This window comes from Mus caroli, chromosome 9, assembly GCF_900094665.2.
Source record: "Mus caroli chromosome 9, CAROLI_EIJ_v1.1, whole genome shotgun sequence".
Classification (NCBI taxonomy): Eukaryota; Metazoa; Chordata; class Mammalia; order Rodentia; family Muridae; genus Mus; species Mus caroli.
This window is the reverse complement of record NC_034578.1, coordinates 79584128-79606095: the sequence shown is the minus strand read 5'-3', so window position 1 is coordinate 79606095 and position 21968 is coordinate 79584128. Positions and strand designations below refer to the sequence as shown.

The 21968-nt window shown below is 34.5% G+C and overlaps 1 protein-coding gene across 4 annotated transcripts in view; it reads left to right on the top strand.

Moving 5' to 3' along the window:
- Phip (pleckstrin homology domain interacting protein) overlaps window positions 1–21968 on the top strand; it is a 114715-nt gene that overhangs the window by 80263 nt on the left and 12484 nt on the right. For all 4 annotated transcript variants that reach the window (XM_029481609.1, XM_029481607.1, XM_021173412.2 and 1 more), the window contains 14 exons: window positions 2018–2137; window positions 3787–3894; window positions 4469–4593; window positions 4714–4796; window positions 7932–8043; window positions 8230–8291; window positions 10709–10864; window positions 11633–11753; window positions 13518–13643; window positions 16724–16793; window positions 17086–17136; window positions 18209–18358; window positions 21126–21278; window positions 21576–21739. In XM_029481609.1, coding sequence (XP_029337469.1) covers window positions 2018–2137; window positions 3787–3894; window positions 4469–4593; window positions 4714–4796; window positions 7932–8043; window positions 8230–8291; window positions 10709–10864; window positions 11633–11753; window positions 13518–13643; window positions 16724–16793; window positions 17086–17136; window positions 18209–18358; window positions 21126–21278; window positions 21576–21739 — 1601 coding nt within the window. The remainder of the gene's footprint in view (window positions 1–2017; window positions 2138–3786; window positions 3895–4468; window positions 4594–4713; window positions 4797–7931; window positions 8044–8229; window positions 8292–10708; window positions 10865–11632; window positions 11754–13517; window positions 13644–16723; window positions 16794–17085; window positions 17137–18208; window positions 18359–21125; window positions 21279–21575; window positions 21740–21968) is intronic.

Genomic DNA, 21968 nt, shown 5'->3' with positions numbered 1-21968 from the left:
GCATCTGTGTGTGCACTCATATAAACAAAAAATGTGCGTGCAAGTGTGTGTTAGTGTGTGTGCATCTGTGTGTGCACTCATATAAACAAAAAATGCATAAACATAAAATCTAAGGATGCCATTTAGTGCTGCTCATATATACATATGAGTTTGAGACTGATCACCCACTCATATATATGAGTACTTTCATGATAAGTTAGGAGCCTCATTCCTTGGAGTCAAGCTCTCAACATTCTTTAGTTGCAAGTAGTTCTCTGCCAGAATTGCTGGTGAAACATTGTTTAACTTCTCTGTTACTTCTAAGAAAGACAGTCTTGCAGCAGGCATTCTATTGAGTGTATCTAATTTGACAGCTGTTGGCTACTGCCAAGATAATGAGCACTACTGTTGTACCTTTAGGGATATTTGGAGATATTGGTTGTATGGTCCATAGGTGTCCCAGCTGGATAGGAATGTTGGTTGCTTCTGGGGTTGGCAGCTTACATAACACTTTTCAATGCTATAAAGATAATTATGTTTTCTAAAAGAATAGAATAGCTATTCTACTATTATGGCCTGAAAGTAGCCTTGTATGATATACAAAAATGTGGGTGCCTATGTTTCAGAAAAACTTAATAAAACACTCAGTAAATTGTATTCTTTGACTGTGGACCATTTGCTATTCCCATTCATACATACATACATACATACATATTTATATATTCAGCCATTCTTTTAAAATATGTCAGCTCTTAATACTTTACAGCCTATCATTTCAGTGAAATCATTTCAAAGGCCTGTGTTCTCAAGGTGAGAGCACTCCTGAGGCATTAAGTTAAAATGCCATGTGAGCAATAGGAAGAGATCCAGGAAACTGTATGCTGTGAAATACTATTGGGCCTGTCTTCTGCAAGTGGTATACTTGGCTGTCTGGGTGTTGCCTCTTTTGTATGATAACAAACCCATGCAAAACGATTGAGCTGTACTTTAGGGTGCAGCTTAATATTTTATTAGTTCAGAGGTAATTTGCTTAAAAAAACACACATAAAACCCAACAGCACCAAAACCATCAGTAAATCTGCTCAGCCACATTTTATATCTCTTGCATAAATAATGTTAGGTTTCAGAGGGTTTTTTTCTATTATTAAGTTCATTTTCCATTCATGTAAGGTAATACTATAAAGGCTATTGTCATCAGATTACTTGTTGGTGACCAGGTGACTAGTAAAACTGAATTTTACTCCGGAGGGAGCATAGTTTTATTTTACTGTTGTTTTTTAATCCATAGGAGTTAAAAAGTAAAACACCTGTTTGCAGTACTCCTTTCAGAAAAGATGATTTTGTGTGTGTGTGTGTGTGTGTGTGTGTGTTGTTTTGGGATGAGCATAAATGAGTCAAAGAATGAAATGTCTACTTTTAGTAAGAGAGGTTGCTCTGTATCCCAGCAGTTAATGAAGTCTGGAAGGAAGGATGAATAAGAAGTCAAGATCAGCCTCCAATATATAACGAGTTTGAAGCCAATCTGGGCTACACATCTAAAAGAACTAGAGTGAGTGACAGTGGCAAAGTGAGAGAAAGAATAAATGTGAGTGAATGAATGAGACTATTCTTAGGTTGTTTAGAAGTGTAGTGTCCAGTGTATAGCTGTCATGAAAGCAGTTAGCTTTCTGGATCCTTGCTATTAACCCATAGGATAGAGTTCTTAGTTAGTATTGTTACACTAAGGCTAGGAATTTAAGACCATCGGGCACATTTTAATTTGCTGTGTGTACTTTTTATAAGATGACTGTTTTGTAAAGTGGGGGACTAGACGAGTTTTTAGTTTAGTCTGTTAGGATGTCTTTTGAGAGTTTTGTGAAGAGTATACGTTTTGCTTTTGTCTCTAGCTCTCCATCAGTGATTAGGAAAAGCTGAATAACTTCTGTCACTTCTGCTGCTTTTCTAGAATAAGGTTTTAACACTGGAGGGTAAAATTTTTGTACAGATTTAATTTCCTTGTGTTTGAAGATACTACTAATGCTGTTGCGTGCTTTCTCAGAGATTGGCTGTAGGAGAACTAACTGAGAATGGTCTGACGTTAGAAGAATGGTTGCCTTCAGCGTGGATCACAGACACACTGCCCAGGAGATGTCCATTTGTGCCACAGATGGGTGATGAGGTACTTTTAAATGTTACTTTTAAAAGTTAAAGATTTTTTCAAGTAGTAACCTGAATATTTTTATAGGTTTTGAAACTTTATTTGTAGGATATTGCATCAAGTTCCTTTAAAAATATATATATCATTCTAAATATTTATAGCAGAGTATAAGGACAACCAAAGATCTAGTAATGATACTCCTCAGGACATCTATAAACACGTAATAATATTAAACATAAACCATAATGTTAAATATTTTGAAAAGACTGGATTTTTTTTTACCCCTTTTCTGATTTTTCAAGACAAGGTTTTCTATGTAGCACTGGTCGCCTTGTAAAGCAGGCTGGTCTCAAACTAAAAAGAATTTGCAATTAATTTAAGACTTTCTATCAGAATTTCTCAGAACCATGTCTCTTTATTTTCTAATGCAAATTTAAGAAGCGTTACGTACTAGTATTCAACATAGTAGCTATAAAAATAATTTAAATAGAGGCTTCCTTTTCAACACTTAGTAATTAATATTACTATAAATTAGGAACTGTCAGGTATGATTTACTTATTTAAAGGGCCTTCTTGCCTCATAAACTTTAGGAGCTGAGAACATACCTCTGGAATGGCAGTTCTTAACAGAGTTTATAGCAGTAAAATGAAAACGCTACTTTCAGGATGGTCAGCTATGTTTAGTTTCTGTTTGGCGTCTTTCGGTGCTGATGCTTGAACCTTGACCCTGTCAGATCTCCAACTCAGGGGACTGCACTGCATACCTGCAGTAAATCTCAAGCAACAGGAGCAATAGTGAATAGGATGAAAATATGTAGGATAGTGACTATCCAAAATATTACTGATCAGTTAAACACATTTTTAAATAACCTTCTTTGGCCTGGAAAGTTGGTTCAAGAGTTAAAAACACATGTTGCTCTTACAGAGAACGTGTGTTGAATTTACAGGACCCACATGGCTGTTTACAACCTTTTGTGAATCCTTCCTGAGGAATCTGATGGCCTTTTCTGACTTCTGCAGCCTCTAGGCATGCACATGGTGCACATGCATCCATGCAGAAAGCTCATACCCACCCCAACATTTAAATACATGTATTTTTAATAATGAGATTCATATGTAGTGGCAGATTATTCAAATACCTGTTCTGCAGGACACCAGCTAGAAGTTAAGTTTCACCTTGAAATAGAGATGAATACATCCCTACATTCACTTAAGATTTACAGATTAAGAATTAAGCTAGTTAAAAACATATATATATATATATATATATATATATGAAAATTACATGTTTGATTTCAAAAGTTTTCTACATATGTAGAGACATGTGATTTTAAAAGATTGTGACAATAAACTTAAACTCACCTGGTTATAATCATTTGTGTGGGGGTGGGGGGTATACACTGTATGGATTAACATACTTTAAATTCAAAAATAAAATAAAAACAAAACTTCTGCACATTTGATTTTCTGTATATATACACATGGGAGTTTTTAATTAGAGCACTTCCGTTTTGTTTAAGTGGCTTTAAGAAAACTTGCAATAATATTTAAAACTTCCATTGTCATCTCTAAATTAGATTTTCTGTTCAATGTAAGTAGTGTCTTCCACCTTTCTTTTTTCTTTTTCTTTTTTTCTTCTTTACTTGTTTATTTATTTATTTATTTTTTAGGTTTATTATTTCCGACAAGGTCATGAAGCATATGTTGAAATGGCCCGGAAAAATAAAATTTATAGTATCAATCCTAAAAAGCAGCCATGGCATAAGATGGAACTAAGGGTAAATATTGGCATGTTTTTTGATGTAAAATATATGTTTTGCGTTATTAGAGAAGTTGTGTGAGGGTTTACTCTGACTGTAAGAAACTGGGCTGCGGAATAAGAGTTCAGAAGGTAACATGCTCCCATGAAAGTGTGAAGACTGCCGGGCGTGGTGGCACACGCCTTTAATCCCAGCATATGGGAGGCAGAGGCAGGCGGATTTCTGAGTTCAAGGCCAGCCTGGTCTATAGAGTGAGTTCCAGGACAGCCAGGGCTACACAGAGGGAAAAAAAGAAAAAGAAAGTGTGTAGACCAGAGTTCAGAGTTCAGAGTTCAGGTCTTCAGGACCCCTGTAATATAGAATGGGTGTCTGTTGTTTGTGCCCTTTTTTAATTCTCAGTTCAGCATTTGGGAGACACAGACAGTGACTAGGTCAGGCTGGTCAGACCTGGCAAGTTACAGGTTCACTAAGAGGCTCTTGTTTCAATAAATAAAACAGTCAGTGATGGAGAAGAGACGTGAGGCATCTACTGCTTGCCTCAGAAGCACACACTTTGTTCTGCAGAGGTAATGTCTTGTTTTTTGTATTGTAGGAACAAGAACTAATGAAAATCGTTGGTATAAAGTATGAAGTGGGATTGCCTACCCTTTGCTGCCTTAAACTTGCTTTTCTAGATCCTGATACTGGTAAACTAACCGGTGGATCATTTACCATGAAGTAAGGACTGCTATCAAGGCAGAGCTTTGATAGTATTGGAATATTTCTCAAGATAAATTTGAACATATCTTAGATACTTATAGATGTGTGACCTAATTTGTCTGTTTCTGTTTGTAATAGATACCATGATATGCCTGACGTCATAGATTTTTTAGTCTTGAGACAACAATTTGATGATGCAAAATATAGACGATGGAATATAGGTAGGTAATTAAGCCGCCATAGGTGGTGTGCATATTTTACCCTTTGCTTTATAAATGATTTGCTATTTAGCATAATTGCAAACACCTTTTTAATCATTTGTAAGCATGCTAATAGAAAAATATGCCCTTTTTAAGTTTTGAGAATGAAAATAATTTGAGCTGGTTAAACGTTTTCTGATCCATTTGCTTAACCATTACAGAATTATTTTAGAAAGTTTTTTTCTCTGAGCTGTTTTAATGTTTTGAATTTAAAACTGACCAAGTAATATTGATAATAGCAATCATGTTTGAGGACAAAGGTGATATAACATCATGAATTTGAGTTTTGAACTTGGGCTAATAACATTAAAATTATTTTATTATTCATAACTGTATGAAAGTGTGAAATCATATGCTTTTAAGCTATTTAAAGTATACAAGTAGACGTGTATTCATTGAGTAGTTCTTAATTTAAACAACCCCACTCTTTGCTATGTTAGATTATACTGTAAATGGCATTGCTTAACAAATCATATCAGTTGGTATAGTGAGCTTTTTTTCCCAGTGCTTTTGGCATGTTGCTTTTCTTGATTGATTTTGGCAAAACTTAGCTTTAAGTGGGAGAAGGAAGCAGATAAGATCGTACATAAAAATGAAATACAATGATACACATGTGTTAATATGTCATAATGAAAGTGAGTATTTTGTTTGCTTACCTGAAAGAGTCACTTTTAAAATGTTATAATCAGAGGGTATGAGGTAAAACAGAAGTATGACATCTTAAGAAACAAAAGATGGGGGCTGGAGAGATGGCTCAGCGGTTAAGAGCACTGACTGCTCTTGCAGAGGTCCTGAGTTCAATTCCCAGCAACCACATGGGGGCTCACAACCATCTGTAGTGGGATCCAATGCTCTCTTCTGGAGTGTCTGAAGGCAGCTACAGTGTACTCATATACATTAAATGAATAAATCTTTTTTTTAAAAAAAGGGAAACAAAAGATGAGCAGTGGAAAAGTGTAAAGGGATGTCTAGGAAATAGGAGTTTCCAGAGATAGCATCACCAAGAAGGAAGGCTTCAGAAGAGGAGAGTTACATTTATATTATAAAAAAAAAAAGAAATTAGCATTAAAATTATATTGAAGTGTGCTTTATACAATTCGTTTTATAGTTAATCTAAATGCATAAAGAACATGAAAATTGAATATTTAAAATTATTTGAGGAAAATAGATTTCAGGAAACAACTGTAATACAATTGACTAATAGTAGTAAACTATATTTACAATCTAGATAGAAACAATCTAGAATAAAAGCAGCACATGTTTCTCTTATATACTGTTTTATTGAAATAAAACAATATTGTATGACAAAGTGGAAAGTAAATTAGAATAATTTTGAATCATTAATTTTGAATGAATAAACAGTACATTTTTTCATTTATTAATCTATCAATTTTTCTATTTTAGTACATTATTATGTCTTCGTAGTCTGTTGTACTTTCATTTTTATAATAATATGTGTTCCACTTAACGTTACCAGGAATGATTTGATGGTTGATTCCGACTGGTACTCTGCATTGCTAACTTAACCTGACTGAACTGTCCGTTGTGGTCAGATGCATTTGCAATCTCTGATTTATCATGGAGCAGAGCTTGTCAGTGTTGGGAGAGTCCTAAGAAATTGGTCTGTTTAATTCATGCTTTCAGTAATGTTCTGGTAGATTTAAAAATGGTGTTAGGGGCTGGTGAGATGGCTCAGTGGGTAAGAGCACCCGACTGCTCTTCCAAAGGTCCAGAGTTCAAATCCCAGCAACCACATGGTGGCTCACAACCATCCGCAACGAGATCTGGCGCCCTCTTCTGGAATGTCTGAAAACAGCTACAGTGTACTTACATATAATAAATAAATAAATTAAAAAAAAAAAAGAAACTTTAAAAAAAAATAAAATAAAAAAATGGTGTTAGTACTACATTTTGTAAAATAGCTTGTCTCTCAGTTCACTATCACCAGTATGCATCTGAGAAACAATGACAGACTTACTGCTTTATATGGCTCCAGCTCAATACCCAGTCAAAAATCAATAATACTTTACAAAGATTTTCTTTTAATTCTAATTCTAAAGAATTCTATTTTAAAAGATACTTTACCTTGTTTTTCTGATTTAATGCATCTATGTTATTTTATGCATGTCTGCATAAATTTTTAAATCGTTTTTTTAAACATGAGAAAACTTTTCTTGAAAATAACTTGACTGATTAGTGGGCAAACTAATTCATTAATCTTTACTTGTGTGTTAAAAATGAAAAAGTACCTTCGTATAAGACACTACTTACTTATTCTAATATAGATGATACCACTATTATTAAGTAGATAAAGACAATTGAAACCAACTAATATATTCAGTTACACCCACTTCTTTTAGACTTTTGCCCATGCTAAGAGGAGAAGATTTAGTTAGTACAGGGACACACATGAAAGGAAAGCACTTCACAAAGCAAAAGGTACTTTGCAGTTTTCATATGCAGCTGGAAACTGACAAGACTGACATTCCAAACAGGCCTGACTCTAGGAGCTTACTAGAGTGTTTGTTTATCATGAGCAGTTTTAATAATAGAAGCATAGCAGTTGGATAAAGAATAGACAAAAGGCATGTTTTCTTTTTTTACGAAGCTTGACAGTTTTCACTGTTTCTTCTGTTGTTGCCCTTTAGAAAGGAAGGAAGAGTGAGTGTGTATGTAATACACTGTAAGGATGATGGAGATGATCAATCTGAAATCTTGATGATTATTTGTGGGAAAAAAAGGAAGTAAAAAATTAAAAATAAACTATAACTGTGTCTAGTCAGAAGTAACCCAGAGTATATATGAGAAGTGTAGACATAGCCTGAATGATGATTTTTAAATGCTGCGTTTGCAAAAGTGATCAAGACAAAAAGCAAAAGTCTCATTATTGACGTATAAGAAATAATAGAAGTTATATTTTAGATATGTGTGCTAATTTTCCTGACTTTTTTTTTTAAATATATGGTTTACCATTTGCCTTGTGAAATCACCCAGTATAAGAATCTTAGGGAGATACACATTAGGAAAGGTAGTTAACCAATGTGACAGGACATACCAATTTGATGGATGAGACGGGTGGGTTGTGTTATTTTTCAGGTGACCGCTTCAGATCCGTCATAGATGATGCCTGGTGGTTTGGAACAATTGAAAGCCAAGAGCCTCTCCAACCTGAGTACCCTGATAGTTTGTTTCAGTGCTATAACGTATGGTAAGAAAATAATTGGTTGTATTTTCAGTTAGACCAGGGTTTAAATTTTTTTCTTGTCTTTTAGTAAAGAGGTCAAGATACTTCATTTTAATACTGAGTCTATTATTTGTTTAATAGGATTTTCATAAATTTTTTTTGCATTGTCATTTTCTGACCTTTTAATGGAAAATTTTTGCTTTCTTAAAGTTGGGACAATGGAGATACAGAAAAGATGAGTCCTTGGGATATGGAATTAATACCTAATAATGGTAAGTAAGTATGGTTAGGGTCGTTGCTTAAACCTTATGGAATTAGGGTTCTTTTGTTTTACATTTTCTGTGCCTGTGTTTGTGTTTGTGCATGATATGTATATGGCCATACACATACTGTGGGACAGTTTGCAAGAGCTAGTTCTCTTCTTTCTTGTATCCCAAGGTTGTACTTGGGACATTAGGTTTTGTGGGATATACTTTTGCCCTCTGAGCCATCTCTTCAGCCCTAGATTTCCTTTTTTTTTTTTTTTTTAATAAGAAAGCTAATTTATTGCTTGAGTTGAATCCCAGCATTTTTTGAGGCAAAGGCAAGAAGTTACCATAACCTAGGGTTGCATATTAAGAACTTGATTCAACAAAGTAAAATCCTTGATATCCTTTAAGTTTATTGTGACCAGCTAATAGAAAGTATTTAACAAAAGTATTAATTGTAAACCTGTTGAGTATAAAATTAGAGAAGGTTCAGCAGTGAACATTTTGACAGTCCTTGTCTGTCTGGAACCTATAGCTTAAAAGAGAGATTGAAATTAATATGTTACAACTAAATAGATAGTCATTTTATATTCATTCTCCATTGATGGGTGGGGGCGTCCTAAACCATTTTTGTAACATCAACAAATAGTCATTAAGGGCTAAAGCTTGTAAGTGGAAGTATGGCTTTGTTTTGCCACTTTGTATATACCAGTTCCCAAGTCTAAGAATCACTTTCTTAGGACTCCTCTTCCATTACATGTTCAGTGGCTAGGGCAACTGGGGTTGGAGAGTTAGCCCTGGGAAGGTGAGTTAGGACACATTTCTGATTCTGGAAGAGTGAATATCGTTGAAGCATGGTGATTATACTTTTCACTTGATTATCAGGTTTTGTTTCAAGTTTTTAATGTAGGACATATCTGTCCATGCCCAAAAGGTTTGTAAGTGGCATATTGTAGATTATAAATTATTATTTATATTAGAATCCTTTACATTCTGTGTTGCTTAGATTTTTAAATGATATATGCCTATATCCTAAGATAGAGATTTAAAAAAAAAACCAAGAAAAAAATCATTTTAACATAATAGAAATAGACCTTTATAAATGAGATTTTTGAGTAATTTATGTACTGTAAAAAATTACTAGAGAGATGCCTCAAGTTTAAGGCCAGACTCATCTACATAGTAATTTCCTGGCCAGTTTGGGCTACATAGTGAAACCTTTTCTCAAAAAAAGACAAAACTAAACAAAACAAAGAAAGAAACAGAAAGGGGAACTGGAGAAGATGGGTCAGGAGTCAGAATCACTGGGCTCTCTTCCAGAAGACTTGGTTTACTCAGAACCATCTGTAAATCTACCTCTAGGAACTCCAGCCCTGTCCAGGCAACAGGGATATACTTGGTACACAGACAGACATTTAGGCAAAACACCCATACACATAAAATAAACAAATATGTAATATAAAAGTGTTCTTGATCTTCTACCTTGCTGCCACATATGGTAATTGTAAATATTAAATAGGAAGTGAACTCAGTCAAAAAAAATTTTAAGTTAAAACAGTATTCCTGTTCATGATGTTGGTCATTTAATACTAATAGTGAACATTTTCCTTTCATTGCTCAAGTAGAAATACTGAAAATTAGAAAATATCATTATCAACCTGTGACATCTCCTGGCTTCTTGTTTTGTCTACCTTTATGAGTTTAAATCTTGTATTTAAATTTGGTACGATTCGATTGCTGTGAGCTCATAATTCGCCTAATAAAGAAATTAAGTTGGCTTTGTTGTACTGTTGCTAGTTTTTTTTTAAAGCCCTAATGACACTAATTATTTGAATACCTCTTTGTACATCCATTGCTGATTCTGATGAATTTTTTTATTTGAGTACACATACATGTACACATAGTTATTTTGGTTGTATGTAGTGTTTGGACTCTGTTGTAGTTAGTTTAAAGGAAATAAATAACCTGCTGTGTTTGTAGATTCTTTCTCAACACTACTTGAAATTTTTTTTATGTACAATGTTAAAGATGTAGACATGAAACCATTACTTCAGAAATGGAAGACCTAAAACTTCCTCTTGCTTGGCATTCATAATTTTTTTGTTTCTGTTAGAAAATTTGGAATTTGATTAAATATTATTGAAATTTTCATCAGTTCATTTTAACTGTATATTTTATTAAAATGAATGATAGTTGAATTATGGGGTGGATTAAAAATTCAAATTTTCTTTTCCAGGTATGCTGGAGTTTAGTGCACTTCTAGGTATAAAGAGTCACTCAGTTTTAAATGTGATATCCTTCTTAAGAATGCGCTTTATTTGTATTGAAAACATTTTCCCATTATGAAAATTGTAGTTTTTAAACATCAATTATTTCTGAAGGAAAACTCATCACTAATTACTACATATGCTCATTGATGGGTTTCTCTATCTGCATTTCAGCTGTGTTTCCAGAAGAACTGGGTACCAGTGTTCCTTTAACTGATGTTGAATGTAGATCACTAATTTATAAACCTCTTGATGGAGAATGGGGAGCCAATCCCAGGGATGAAGAATGTGAAAGAATTGTTGGAGGAATAAATCAGTTGATGACACTAGGTAAATAAATAATAGAAAATCCTTCTAAGGTACATGAACTTTCCTGTAGCAAAAGTTTAGGAGTCTGCCATATTTTTAAAGCTTCTTATACTCAACAGACTTGATAGGAAGTGAAGGAGGAAGGTAGTGCAAAGTTGTATTTAATTATTTGGATAGCTATCCTTGTTTTCTCATCACTTGACACATGAATAGGTCTTTAAAGGGAAAGAACTGGAATATGATCTCATATTCCTGGCTTGTGAAAATACAAGTAAATTGACAATAAAGTTTGCTTGTCTGAACTCGGTGCTTTTGAGGTAACTGGAGATTGTTATGATATTTAAACAGTACAGACTAGCAGTCCAAAATCAGCTTAAAATGGCATAGGGTGATAATTCAAAAAAATAGGAGTAAGACCTGAAGATCCTGGGCATAATGTTGTATGCAGAAGTTTTGTTTTTTGGCTTTTTCTTTTCCCTTATGGTGCCAAGGATCAGACTGAAGGCTTTATACAAGCAAACACTACCCCTGAGCTGTATGTATACCCAGCCTCAAAGTCTAATAAAATGGAAACTGTAAAAGTCATCTTAGAGATACTGTCTTAAATAGCTTTATCAATATTTTAGGTTTAAAGTAGCTTAAAAAAATAGTGATCTTAACTTACATTCTTGTTTTTGCTCTATTTTTTTGTATGTTGATAAATTTATAATATATCTGTTATTCCTTTATCCTAATGTACCAGTGAATCTAAAAATACAGAAAATAGATTTATAATCTTATTTATTTTAGATATTGCATCTGCATTTGTTGCCCCTGTGGACCTTCAAGCTTATCCCATGTATTGCACTGTGGTGGCCTATCCAACGGATCTAAGTACAATTAAACAAAGACTGGAGAACAGGTTTTACAGGTTAGAACCATTTGATGTTGTCAGAAAAAAGAACACTAACAATTTTTTTTTTATCAAGTTACTAAAAGTCTAAGGGTGTTTCTCAGTTTTGTCAATACATGGATAGACATGAATCCTTAGGGGTCAAGTTAAAGTATGGAGTTGGAGTAGGTCTTTGTACTCTGAATTTCTCAAGAGTTCCCTTCAGTGTTGATGGGTTATGAATGAATACTTGACTCTTTCATAGGCATTCTATAAATCAAGGCAAAAGGTTCGTTTCTCCTAGATAATATACTAGAATATTTAGTAGATTTTCTATAAATTTCTTAATTTTGTCTATTGAGATTTTTTTTAATGCTTATGAAAATACAATTAGAAAGTATTCATAAAAGTTTTATAGTTTTTATTTAAGCTATTATGGTTAATTTGCTTCTTCATGGTAACATACTCTGACTGCTAGTGAGATTTTAGTTTTTGTTTTTGATTGACATGGATCTTACTACCCTTAGCTATCCTGGAACTTTTTCTGTAGACCAAGCTGGCCTCAAAGCCACCAGCCTGTGCCTCCCAAGTGCTGGGATTAAAGGCTGGCAGAAATATGTTTAAATCTATAGTTTAGCGTGAAATTGTATTTTTGATTTTTCTTAGTGACTGTTGCTTAGTAGGCCAGTAATTTAATGTATATAATAATTGTATTAAAATGTCTTTTACGATCAGCTTTAAAATTTCAAGGTTTTTATGCTCTGTACTGATGCTTTTCTGTGTAAAATGTAGCTTTGCTTCTCTTCACTACTGTGAATTAGAACCTTGGATATAGCACTGAAAACACTACTTTGTCCTTACTGACTAGCATGAGCCTTCTCAGCAGCAGTGTCACTGATACGTGAGCTAGAACAGTCTTTCTGCCTGCCATATACATCTCCTGATGAGTAAGAGCCATCAGAGCAGAGTACAATAGGAGTCACCTTGATTTGTAAGGTGGTCTTATTGGTGTTAGGTCCACTTGCTGCTTGTTGTAGCATTATCATTTGTGTTTTCCGATACCATTCATTCTTTGGTTAAACTACTATAAGTTTTGTCTGCTGGTAATTCAATGCCTTATTTTACATAATTATTATAATCAGCATTTTGAAATGCATAAGAATTCCTATTTATGTTTTTCCATAACTGCAGTTACATGCTTTTATTCTGTAGAATTATATTTGTTTACAAATCAGTAAGATTAACTGTTAGGCAATTGCATTGTGTTCTCAAAAAATGTCTTCAGATTATCTTTGCTTTTAGAAATAAAATTGTGAAATACCAGAAAATTTTTTAGCATTGCCAAGTGTTCAGAAATAATTCCTAGTTGGGATCTTTGCAGATTCTCTTCATCTTTTTTGTTTTATAAACAATCTGTTGTTTACCTTTCATCTTTACATGTTAATTACTAGTAGTATAATTAAAATTATTTCCTTTTGTGTGGAAATGAGAGAGTGGAATGATATCACGAATTTCAGGGGAAAAAAGTAACCCCTATAACTCTGTCTCTCGTCTGCCCCTGTTTTATAGAAATCCCCTTCTAAAAAGCAGCAGTTTTGATAGTCTGATGTGTCTCATTCCAGACATGTTCTACATAATATATAGTTTTCTCTTAATAAAAAACTAAGTTTTATTATTATTTTAGAGAAGCTTTTAAGATGTTAGTAATATGATTGTTTAAAGAGTGAAACTTAAATGTCAGATGTGATAATATTAAATTGTCTATGCTTATAAAGATGAGATAAAATTCCTTTTTTTTAATAGGCGCTTTTCATCACTAATGTGGGAAGTTCGATATATAGAACATAATACACGAACATTCAATGAGCCAGGAAGCCCAATTGTGAAATCTGCTAAATTTGTGACTGATCTTCTCCTGCATTTTATAAAGTGAGTTATGTATCCACGCTTTTAGTATAATAGTTACAGCAATGGCATGACTTTAAAATGTGAACTAATTTAAAGTGTGAAGTGCTAAAATGTAACTAGAGTCATTTTTTACATAGTTGGTGTTGTCACAGCAGCATAGTTTTTTAAATGGAAAATCTTAGTGTAAAGAAAAAAATGTAAGTCATGCCTTTCATAATAGCTCATGCCTTTCAGCCTAGCATTAGGGAGGTAGAAAGAGTGAATTGATGTGAGTTTAAAGCCACAGTGGTCTAGCTATAGAGTTCCACACCATCTGAGTTTATATAATAAGGCTCTGATCAGGGGGAAACCACAACAAACAAACCACATCTTCAAATAGTTAGTCTTAAAATCATAAGTACATTGCATATGTATGTTACCTTTACCTTCATGATGTATATGCTCCTCATGCATGCAGTACCCACAGAAGCCAGAAGAGGGTATCAGATCTTCTGAAACTGGAGTGGCAAGTGGCATTTATTTATTTATTTATTTATTTATTTATTTATTTATTTATTGTTGAATTTATTCACTTCACAACCCAGTATCAGCCCTTCGTCTCCTTCCAGGATCCCTGTCACAAGTCCCTCCCTCCTCCCCTCCTCCCCCATTGCCCTTAGAAGAAGAAGGCTTCTTGTACCCCACACATCAAGTTGCTGTGGGATTAGGTACATCCCGTCCCACTGAGGCCAGAGAAGGCTGTCCATTTAGGGGTGCAGGATCTACAGGTAGGCAAACAAACTCAGGATCAGCCCCTGCTCCAGATGTTTGAGGGAATCCACATAATGACCAAGCAACAAGTGGCAGAGATTATTATCTGATGTTTTCAGTTGAGGAAATTTAAGGCTTTGGAAGGTGGGCTAAAGCCAAGTTGCACATTAAAGGGAATCTGCCATTTGATTTGAGAACTTTTCCATTTTAACATCATACACTTACTCTGTCAAGTTTATTAACAAAATATTAGGCAGTACAGGAAGGTACTAAATTTGAATTTCCAAGGTTCTTGTCATCCCAGCTATTTGAGAGGCTGAGTCAAGATTGAGAACTGTCTGGGCAACATTAGGAGACACTGTGCTTTCATTCTTAATGCTTTGGGTCTAGCTCTTACTTGCTGGCCTTGAACTCTTCATAGGTCTACCTGCCTTTGCCTCCAGAAATTCGGATTAAGATTTGAACTACCATGTTCACCTTAGGAGACATCTCAAAAGGGAGGAAAGTCCTTCACAAACTTTGCACTCTAATTCAACAGCCCCAGAAATGAGTATGGACGCTGACTATCATTTAAGACAAAAACATGTTTCCTCCTTTCCTCAGCTAGTATGTAACCTCCAAGAGTGCATTGGGCCTTAGAAGTTGAAGCCAGATGCAATATTCATTCAACTTTTACTGTAAAAATTGTTTATTAATGTCACGATTCATGTTGGGGACTTTTTTTTCCTACTTCTGTTTAAAATGAGGTAGTACACTGTATTTTATAAGCACACTCAGCTACAACCACATTTTATTTTTATAATAAAAATATCCAGGCTTTTAAACCAATAGTTCTTAATCCATGTGTTTAGAGTCCTTTGAAGGTCACTATCAGTATTTACATTACAGTTCACAACCATAACAAATTAAAGTTATGAAGTAGCAACAAAATAATTTGATGGTTGTGGGTCATTACAACATGAAGTACATGAAGGGTTTGAAATGTTGATGATTGTATTTTTCAGTTGACTATGCAGCAAGTATTTTAACTATTAGATACATGCAAAGTAATGTAATAAGTACTTGGTGATAAAGTCATCATACTTCAGCTTTGTAGTAGAGTTTTATGAAATAGATAAAACTTGTTATACTTTAATGAACATGGGCTAATAAGACAATTATGAAAATAATAAATATAGAGGATAATATAGTACATAGTAGAATCTTATTTTTGCAAATGAGGTAGATGCTGATGAATTCAGAAGAAACTAAGTCAGAGGAAAATCTTTCAGGGATACGGAATAGAATTATGTGAGGTTATAGAAATGCTGAGGAGAGAGCTGATGAGGTCAGTGAGATGTCTTAGCAGGTAAGGATTCCCTACGCCCCAACCTAACGAACGATCTGAGGTCAGTTTCAAGTGCCCGCCCACAAGGGGAAAAAGGAAAAGTGACAAGGTCAGATTGTCTTCTGTCCCTGTTATGCACACCATAGCATGTGTGTACATCCTTTCCTTCCATAGATCAGTTGTAATTTTTGTTTTGTTTTGTTTAAAGAATGAATTGGTGAAGTAGGGATGTATGTGTGTATGTGTCTGCCTGTCTGTCTGTCTGGATATATTTATGTGAATGTCTGTCCCTTCAGAAAGGCATCAGGTTCCCTGGAGCTGAAGATACAGGCAGTTGTAAACTACCTGATATGCATTCTGGAAACAGCACTGGTCCTCAGGAAGGACAGGATCACTTGTTAATGAGCCATCACGTTAACTCTTAGGAAGTAGGCTTCCTAAAATATAAGTTCTAAAGGCAAACAGATGTTAAAAGTACTTTCATATGCTCAGTTTGTTTTATACCATGGTTCAAGAACGGGCTTAGCTTACGAAAATGAGAAAAGGGAAGGGACTAAGAAATAAATGTAAGGTTAGAATTCACAGGAGCAGACCATTAATTGAGTTTTAGAAAGAAAGGGGTAGTGAAAATATAAGCTGTCCATGACTGTAAAAGTGGTGTGTTGTTGAAAAAGGGAGAAAACCGTAGAGGAGAGTGTGTTGTGGAGGTTAAGTAGAGACAGGAAGTGTAGATGATGGTGTCAGAAGGAGATGACTAAAGATAGGTCATGGAGTACTTCCACTTAATATAGACAGTGATGGGAATTAGAAGACTATATTTTTACCCAAGTAAAGTGAGCAAAAGTGAGAATTGAATTTTCTACACTGAAATCAGTCATAAATGGCATGGATTAAATGTATATGGATAATGTGTTATAGTCAACAAATGCCAAAATTGTTTGGCTTGAAGTTTTTATCTTAGGAACAAATTCTTAAAGAAAAATCACATAGCAGTAATCAAACATCAACATTTTCTTTTACTTAGGGATCAGACTTGTTATAACATAATTCCACTTTACAACTCAATGAAGAAGAAAGTTTTGTCTGACTCTGAGGTATGTAACTTCTGTGATTACCACGTTAATACTACATATTATAGAATTCTAAATAAGATTTACATGTAATAGTTTTCATATTTAAGTGTTAGAACATTGCTTTTCCCAGTACTATATTGTCAACTGCTGCTGTCATATTTAGAATTTACTTGAGGTTGAAAACAAATTTTAATGGTGGAGACTTTACTAAACCAGTCAAGTGCATTATTCATTTTCTAAAGGGTAAGAGGAAAAACTACCAAGTGATTAGGTCTAGGATGTTTCATAAATTGGATGTTTTATTGCCTCAAAGGAAGAAGAGAAAGATGCTGATGTTCCAGGAACTTCTACCAGAAAAAGAAAGGTAACAGCATTTTGGTTTTGATTGCTTTTGTTTACAGAAGTATTTTGTTGTATTAAAGCATACTAAAAGCTTATTTACTCTTAGTAATATTAAAAGTAACTTAAGTGTTCAAATAATTTTTATGTATAAATATTTTTTCTGAGAAAGATTCGTATTTTATATGGGTTGAACATCCCTAATCTGAAAATCTGACAGAGTGCTCAAAAACTCTTTTAAGTTTTGAGCATTGATGCTCAAAATGTTTCTCATTTTGGTTTTTGGATCTTGATTTAATATTCCTTAACCAGTAAATTCTACGCAAATATTGCAAAACAAAAAGGCTTCAAATATAAGCCACTTCTGCCAAGCTTTTCAGGTCAGGAAGGCTCAGGCTATGCCTCATGATGTATGATGGTACTAGAAGCACAAACTGGCTAGTGTGATGCCTCTGTGAGGACAGTGCTTCCTCTGCAGGCCTCAGGGCCTGTGTTTAATCCACAGCACCTACATACAAAGCAGCTCAATTGACATCCCAGTGCTGGGCAGTGAAGGCAGGAGGTTCCTTGAGGCTTGCTAACCAGTGAGCCCAGTGGCACTGTGAGATACCCTGAACAAAGATGTTTTCACTAGTTAAGAGAACATACAGTTTGGGTCCCAACTCTATGTTGGACAGTTAACAACCACTGCAGTGCATGTTCTGATGCTTCTAAGCTTTGCAGGCACCTGCACTCACATGCATATACCCATTCATGTACATGTAATTGAAAATAAAAATCAATCTGTGGGCATGGATGCCCTTTAATCTCAGCAGTAGAGAGGCAGATTTCTATGAGTCTTAAGCCAGACTGGCCTAAGTAGTGAGTTCTGGTCCTGCCAGGACTACATAGAGAGAAAGGAATGTAAAATAATACTTTTAAATGAAAACAGAGTTGATGGCTCCTGAGCAAAGGTACCAGATGTGTCACATAGGCGTCACATATGGATGTGAGCATGCATGCCTTGCCCACAAGTAAATCAATGAATGAATCGAATGAATGAATGGGAAAATATGGGTTGTGTTGCTACTTAGGTGGGTTTTTTTTTTTAATTTCAGGATCATCAACCTAGAAGAAGGTTACGCAACAGAGCTCAGTCTTACGATATTCAAGCATGGAAGAAACAATGTCAAGAATTACTGAATCTCATATTTCAATGTGAAGATTCAGAACCTTTTCGACAGCCAGTGGATCTTCTTGAATATCCAGTAAGTATTTCTAAGATTACTTTTGTACAACTGTTTTTATTACTGTGCTTCATTTCCTCATTAGTTCATTCATGTTTTCATTACCTATTCAGTTACAAAGAACTCTTAAATTGGAAATTGGTAAAATGGAAAGAGGCCTAAAATATGCCTGTTAAGAACTAACTGGCTTATGCTTCTAGCTATTCTCTTATCTGTTTTGTAACTAGAGTAAGCCTCTTAGCTTTCTCGAATGATAGAATTTTTACTTAACTATGCTAGTTTCCTTTCTATTGCTGTAATAAACACCATGAACCAAAAGCAACATGGTGAGGAAAAGGGTTTCTTGGAAGCTGAGGCAGGAACTGAAGAAACAACAGTGAAGGAATGCTACTTACTGCTTGCTTGGGTACTTACCCTTCACAACCCAGGACCTGCACAGGGGCACCAGAGAGGGCTGGGCCATTCCACATCATTCATCAGTCAAGAAAATGTCCCCTGTAGGGACTGTGCCAATTTAATGGTAGCAATTTCTTATTGACTTACTCTTCCCAGATAACTCTCTCTTGTGTCAAATTGACCAAAAGCTAACAAAACACATTATTGGCAGAAACTCTACTTCTCCATATTAATTCCGAGAGCTTACAGCTATTATCTTACCCATTTTTCTCACGGAGTTATGGTGATAAAATGAAAATACATGATAAATAGCTTTGTAATGATGAAAGAATTGCTACATTGAAATAGCTGTTAAAATCCTTATAGTATATTATGACTGGTTGATATCCAGGGGAGGCCTGCACTTTTCTGAAGAGAAACAGAGGAAGAATGGGGACAGGTGGCTGTGATCAGGATGTAAAAATAAATAAGTAAAAATGTATTGTGTGTAAACCACACTGTAAAAATTGTTTCACTGTAAAAAGTTATTGTATATATTTATATAATTCCAATGTGTGAACTTTAGGGAATGCCTGGTTAAAAGTGTTGAGACTATATAATCAGCTATTTATAATTGCATACAGCCATAAAAGTCTCAATCCAGGTTGTAATGATTTTTTAAAAAAACTCTTCTAGTTAGGAATTCAAGATTGTAAAGTTTATATGGCATTACAACCTAAATACAATTTCATCGAACTTCTTCATTGTTTGGTTTTTGTATAGGCATTATAATTTGAAGTGAATATGGACTTGTTGATAGATACCATAAAATAACCTTTTTTAGTTTTGAAAACCAGAAACAGACTCATTACATGTACAAGACAAACGTTTAATTTTAACAGCGGAGTCAGTTGGGTCAATACGACACTTGCCTGGCCTGAATTCCAGAATTGAGTTTGTACTCTGTACAGTACTCAAAGTTTCAGAAGCAAGGCCTCCCTTTATTTCCTATAAGATCTCTTAGTTTTAAAACAGTGCTTTACTATTTACTTGGTGGTTCTAGTTGTTTATTGTTTAAGCCTTAATGTTTTAATTAATAGAAATATAAATATTAGCCTTTTGCAGAAATAAATGAGGCCTTGGGCAATGGTTAGGAAAGAATTTAGAACTGAAAACCCACTCTTAACCAACTGTGGGAGATTTGCATTCTAATTAAAAATCTAGAATAATTCCACAATAAATGTCATTCTTAGCTCTAGTGTGAGATGGGCATCTCATTTAAGCATATACTATTTGTAGACTTAGAAGTTAAGTTCATACTGTTGTATTGTAGAAAGTGAAATTCATGTAGCACATGAAGAGATTAGAAAAGTTAAAGACTAAAATCAGCACATTTGAAAATAAAGTAAAACTTCATATTTATTAAAGTTATTAAGTGTTTCTAACCATAATGGAATCAGAGTAGAAATTATTAACACAAAGGTCTCCAAGGTAGATCAAGCTGGTCTGCCACAAAGTGTTGGATTATTAGCATACAGTACTTCCAAATCAGGCAGGGCAAAACACTTGTACATAGTCAGTAGATCAAATAAGTCTATGGTAATTTAAAAAATGACCTCAATGACAATGAATTCAAAATGAGTACCAACATTTGTGAGTTGGACTTAAGAGTAGGGTAAGAAAATTTAAAACTAGTGAAGCTGCATTTGTCAGAACTCTTGAAATCAATAGTGTATATTCACTTCTCAGTATAGAAAAGGAAGAGTAAGAGCAGAAGGAAACAGGAGTCAAATAACGGAGAGCTAACGTCAGTGCTACTGAAGAGGTGCAGTGTGGGCTGTGCTGCAACCTCACTCGTCTCACTCACACTGGAGTGATCAGTAGCTCTTCTCCCACCTGTTTTGTTCCATCTTGTTGTCTTACTTTTTATCCAGTTCATTTCCAGAACACAAGCTTTTTGACATCTATTTATATTTATTATTATTGTTTATTACAAAATTCCTAATTGGTTAAATTTTTTGACATGAAATGACTGTGACTTCAGGCTTTATAGATGTGAGCTGTCTTGAGCAGTTTTAGAAATCCTTTGGTCTTGTGTTTAGTGTTTTGTCTGCATGTGTGTATGTGTGCCACAGGTTCACCTGATGCTTACACAGTTTCTCTACAAGAGCAGCAAATGTTCTGATCAACTGAGCCAGCTCTCCAGCCCCACATTGATTGATTTCTTCACTTTATAGTGTTTTGATGAGTTGACATTCATTAGATTTATAATTATAAGTAGGCTGAAGTTTTCACTGCTGTTTTGTTTTTAGAAATTAATAGTTCTGTAACTTGTCATAAAATCCTGTCAATTGCTGATATAAAGTGATACTTTGGTAGTAATAATAATACTAGCTGTTTCCTTCTCTCCTAGGACTACAGAGACATCATTGACACTCCGATGGACTTTGCCACTGTTAGAGAGACTTTAGAGGCTGGGAATTATGAATCACCAATGGAGTTATGTAAAGATGTCAGGCTCATTTTTAGTAATTCTAAAGCATATACACCAAGCAAAAGATCAAGGGTATATCATCAGCTTGTTTTATTTTGTTAAAAGTATGTCAAGTCTCTGAAAGCTTTTACATAAAACTTGGTGCAAAATTAACGGACTATTGTGTTATTGGAATTGATGGATACCTGTTGCTTTCTATTATAAAAATGCTGTCGTTTATTTTCCATCAGAAGAATTTGAAAAACAATGCGAGTTTTTAAATTCTAGAAAATTTTACTAGAAAAATATTTAAATTATAATTTTTACTAAATAGGTATTTTCTTTTGAAGAATATTTAACCCATTTTGTGGATCTTTTTTCTCTCCATAGATTTACAGCATGAGTTTACGCCTGTCTGCTTTCTTTGAAGAACATATTAGTTCAGTTTTGTCAGATTATAAATCTGCTCTTCGTTTTCATAAAAGAAACACCATAACCAAAAAGAGGAAGAAGCGAAACAGAAGCAGCTCCCTGTCCAGCAGTGCTGCATCAAGGTGCTTAGTTCCTTTTCAGTGACTGACCAGTCTGTAACTTTGTCATCTAAATGGGAGAACTTGGTGGTTTTTAATGCTTCCTTTACTATTCCCTATATTGCAGAATGATATATTTGACATGCAAGTTCCTATGATGTGGAGGATTTTTAATCTTTTAAACTAAAGCTTTACTAGTGTAAGTGCTTAAATTCAAACTGCTAAATCTATTCGGTAAACCAGCATTTCTAGG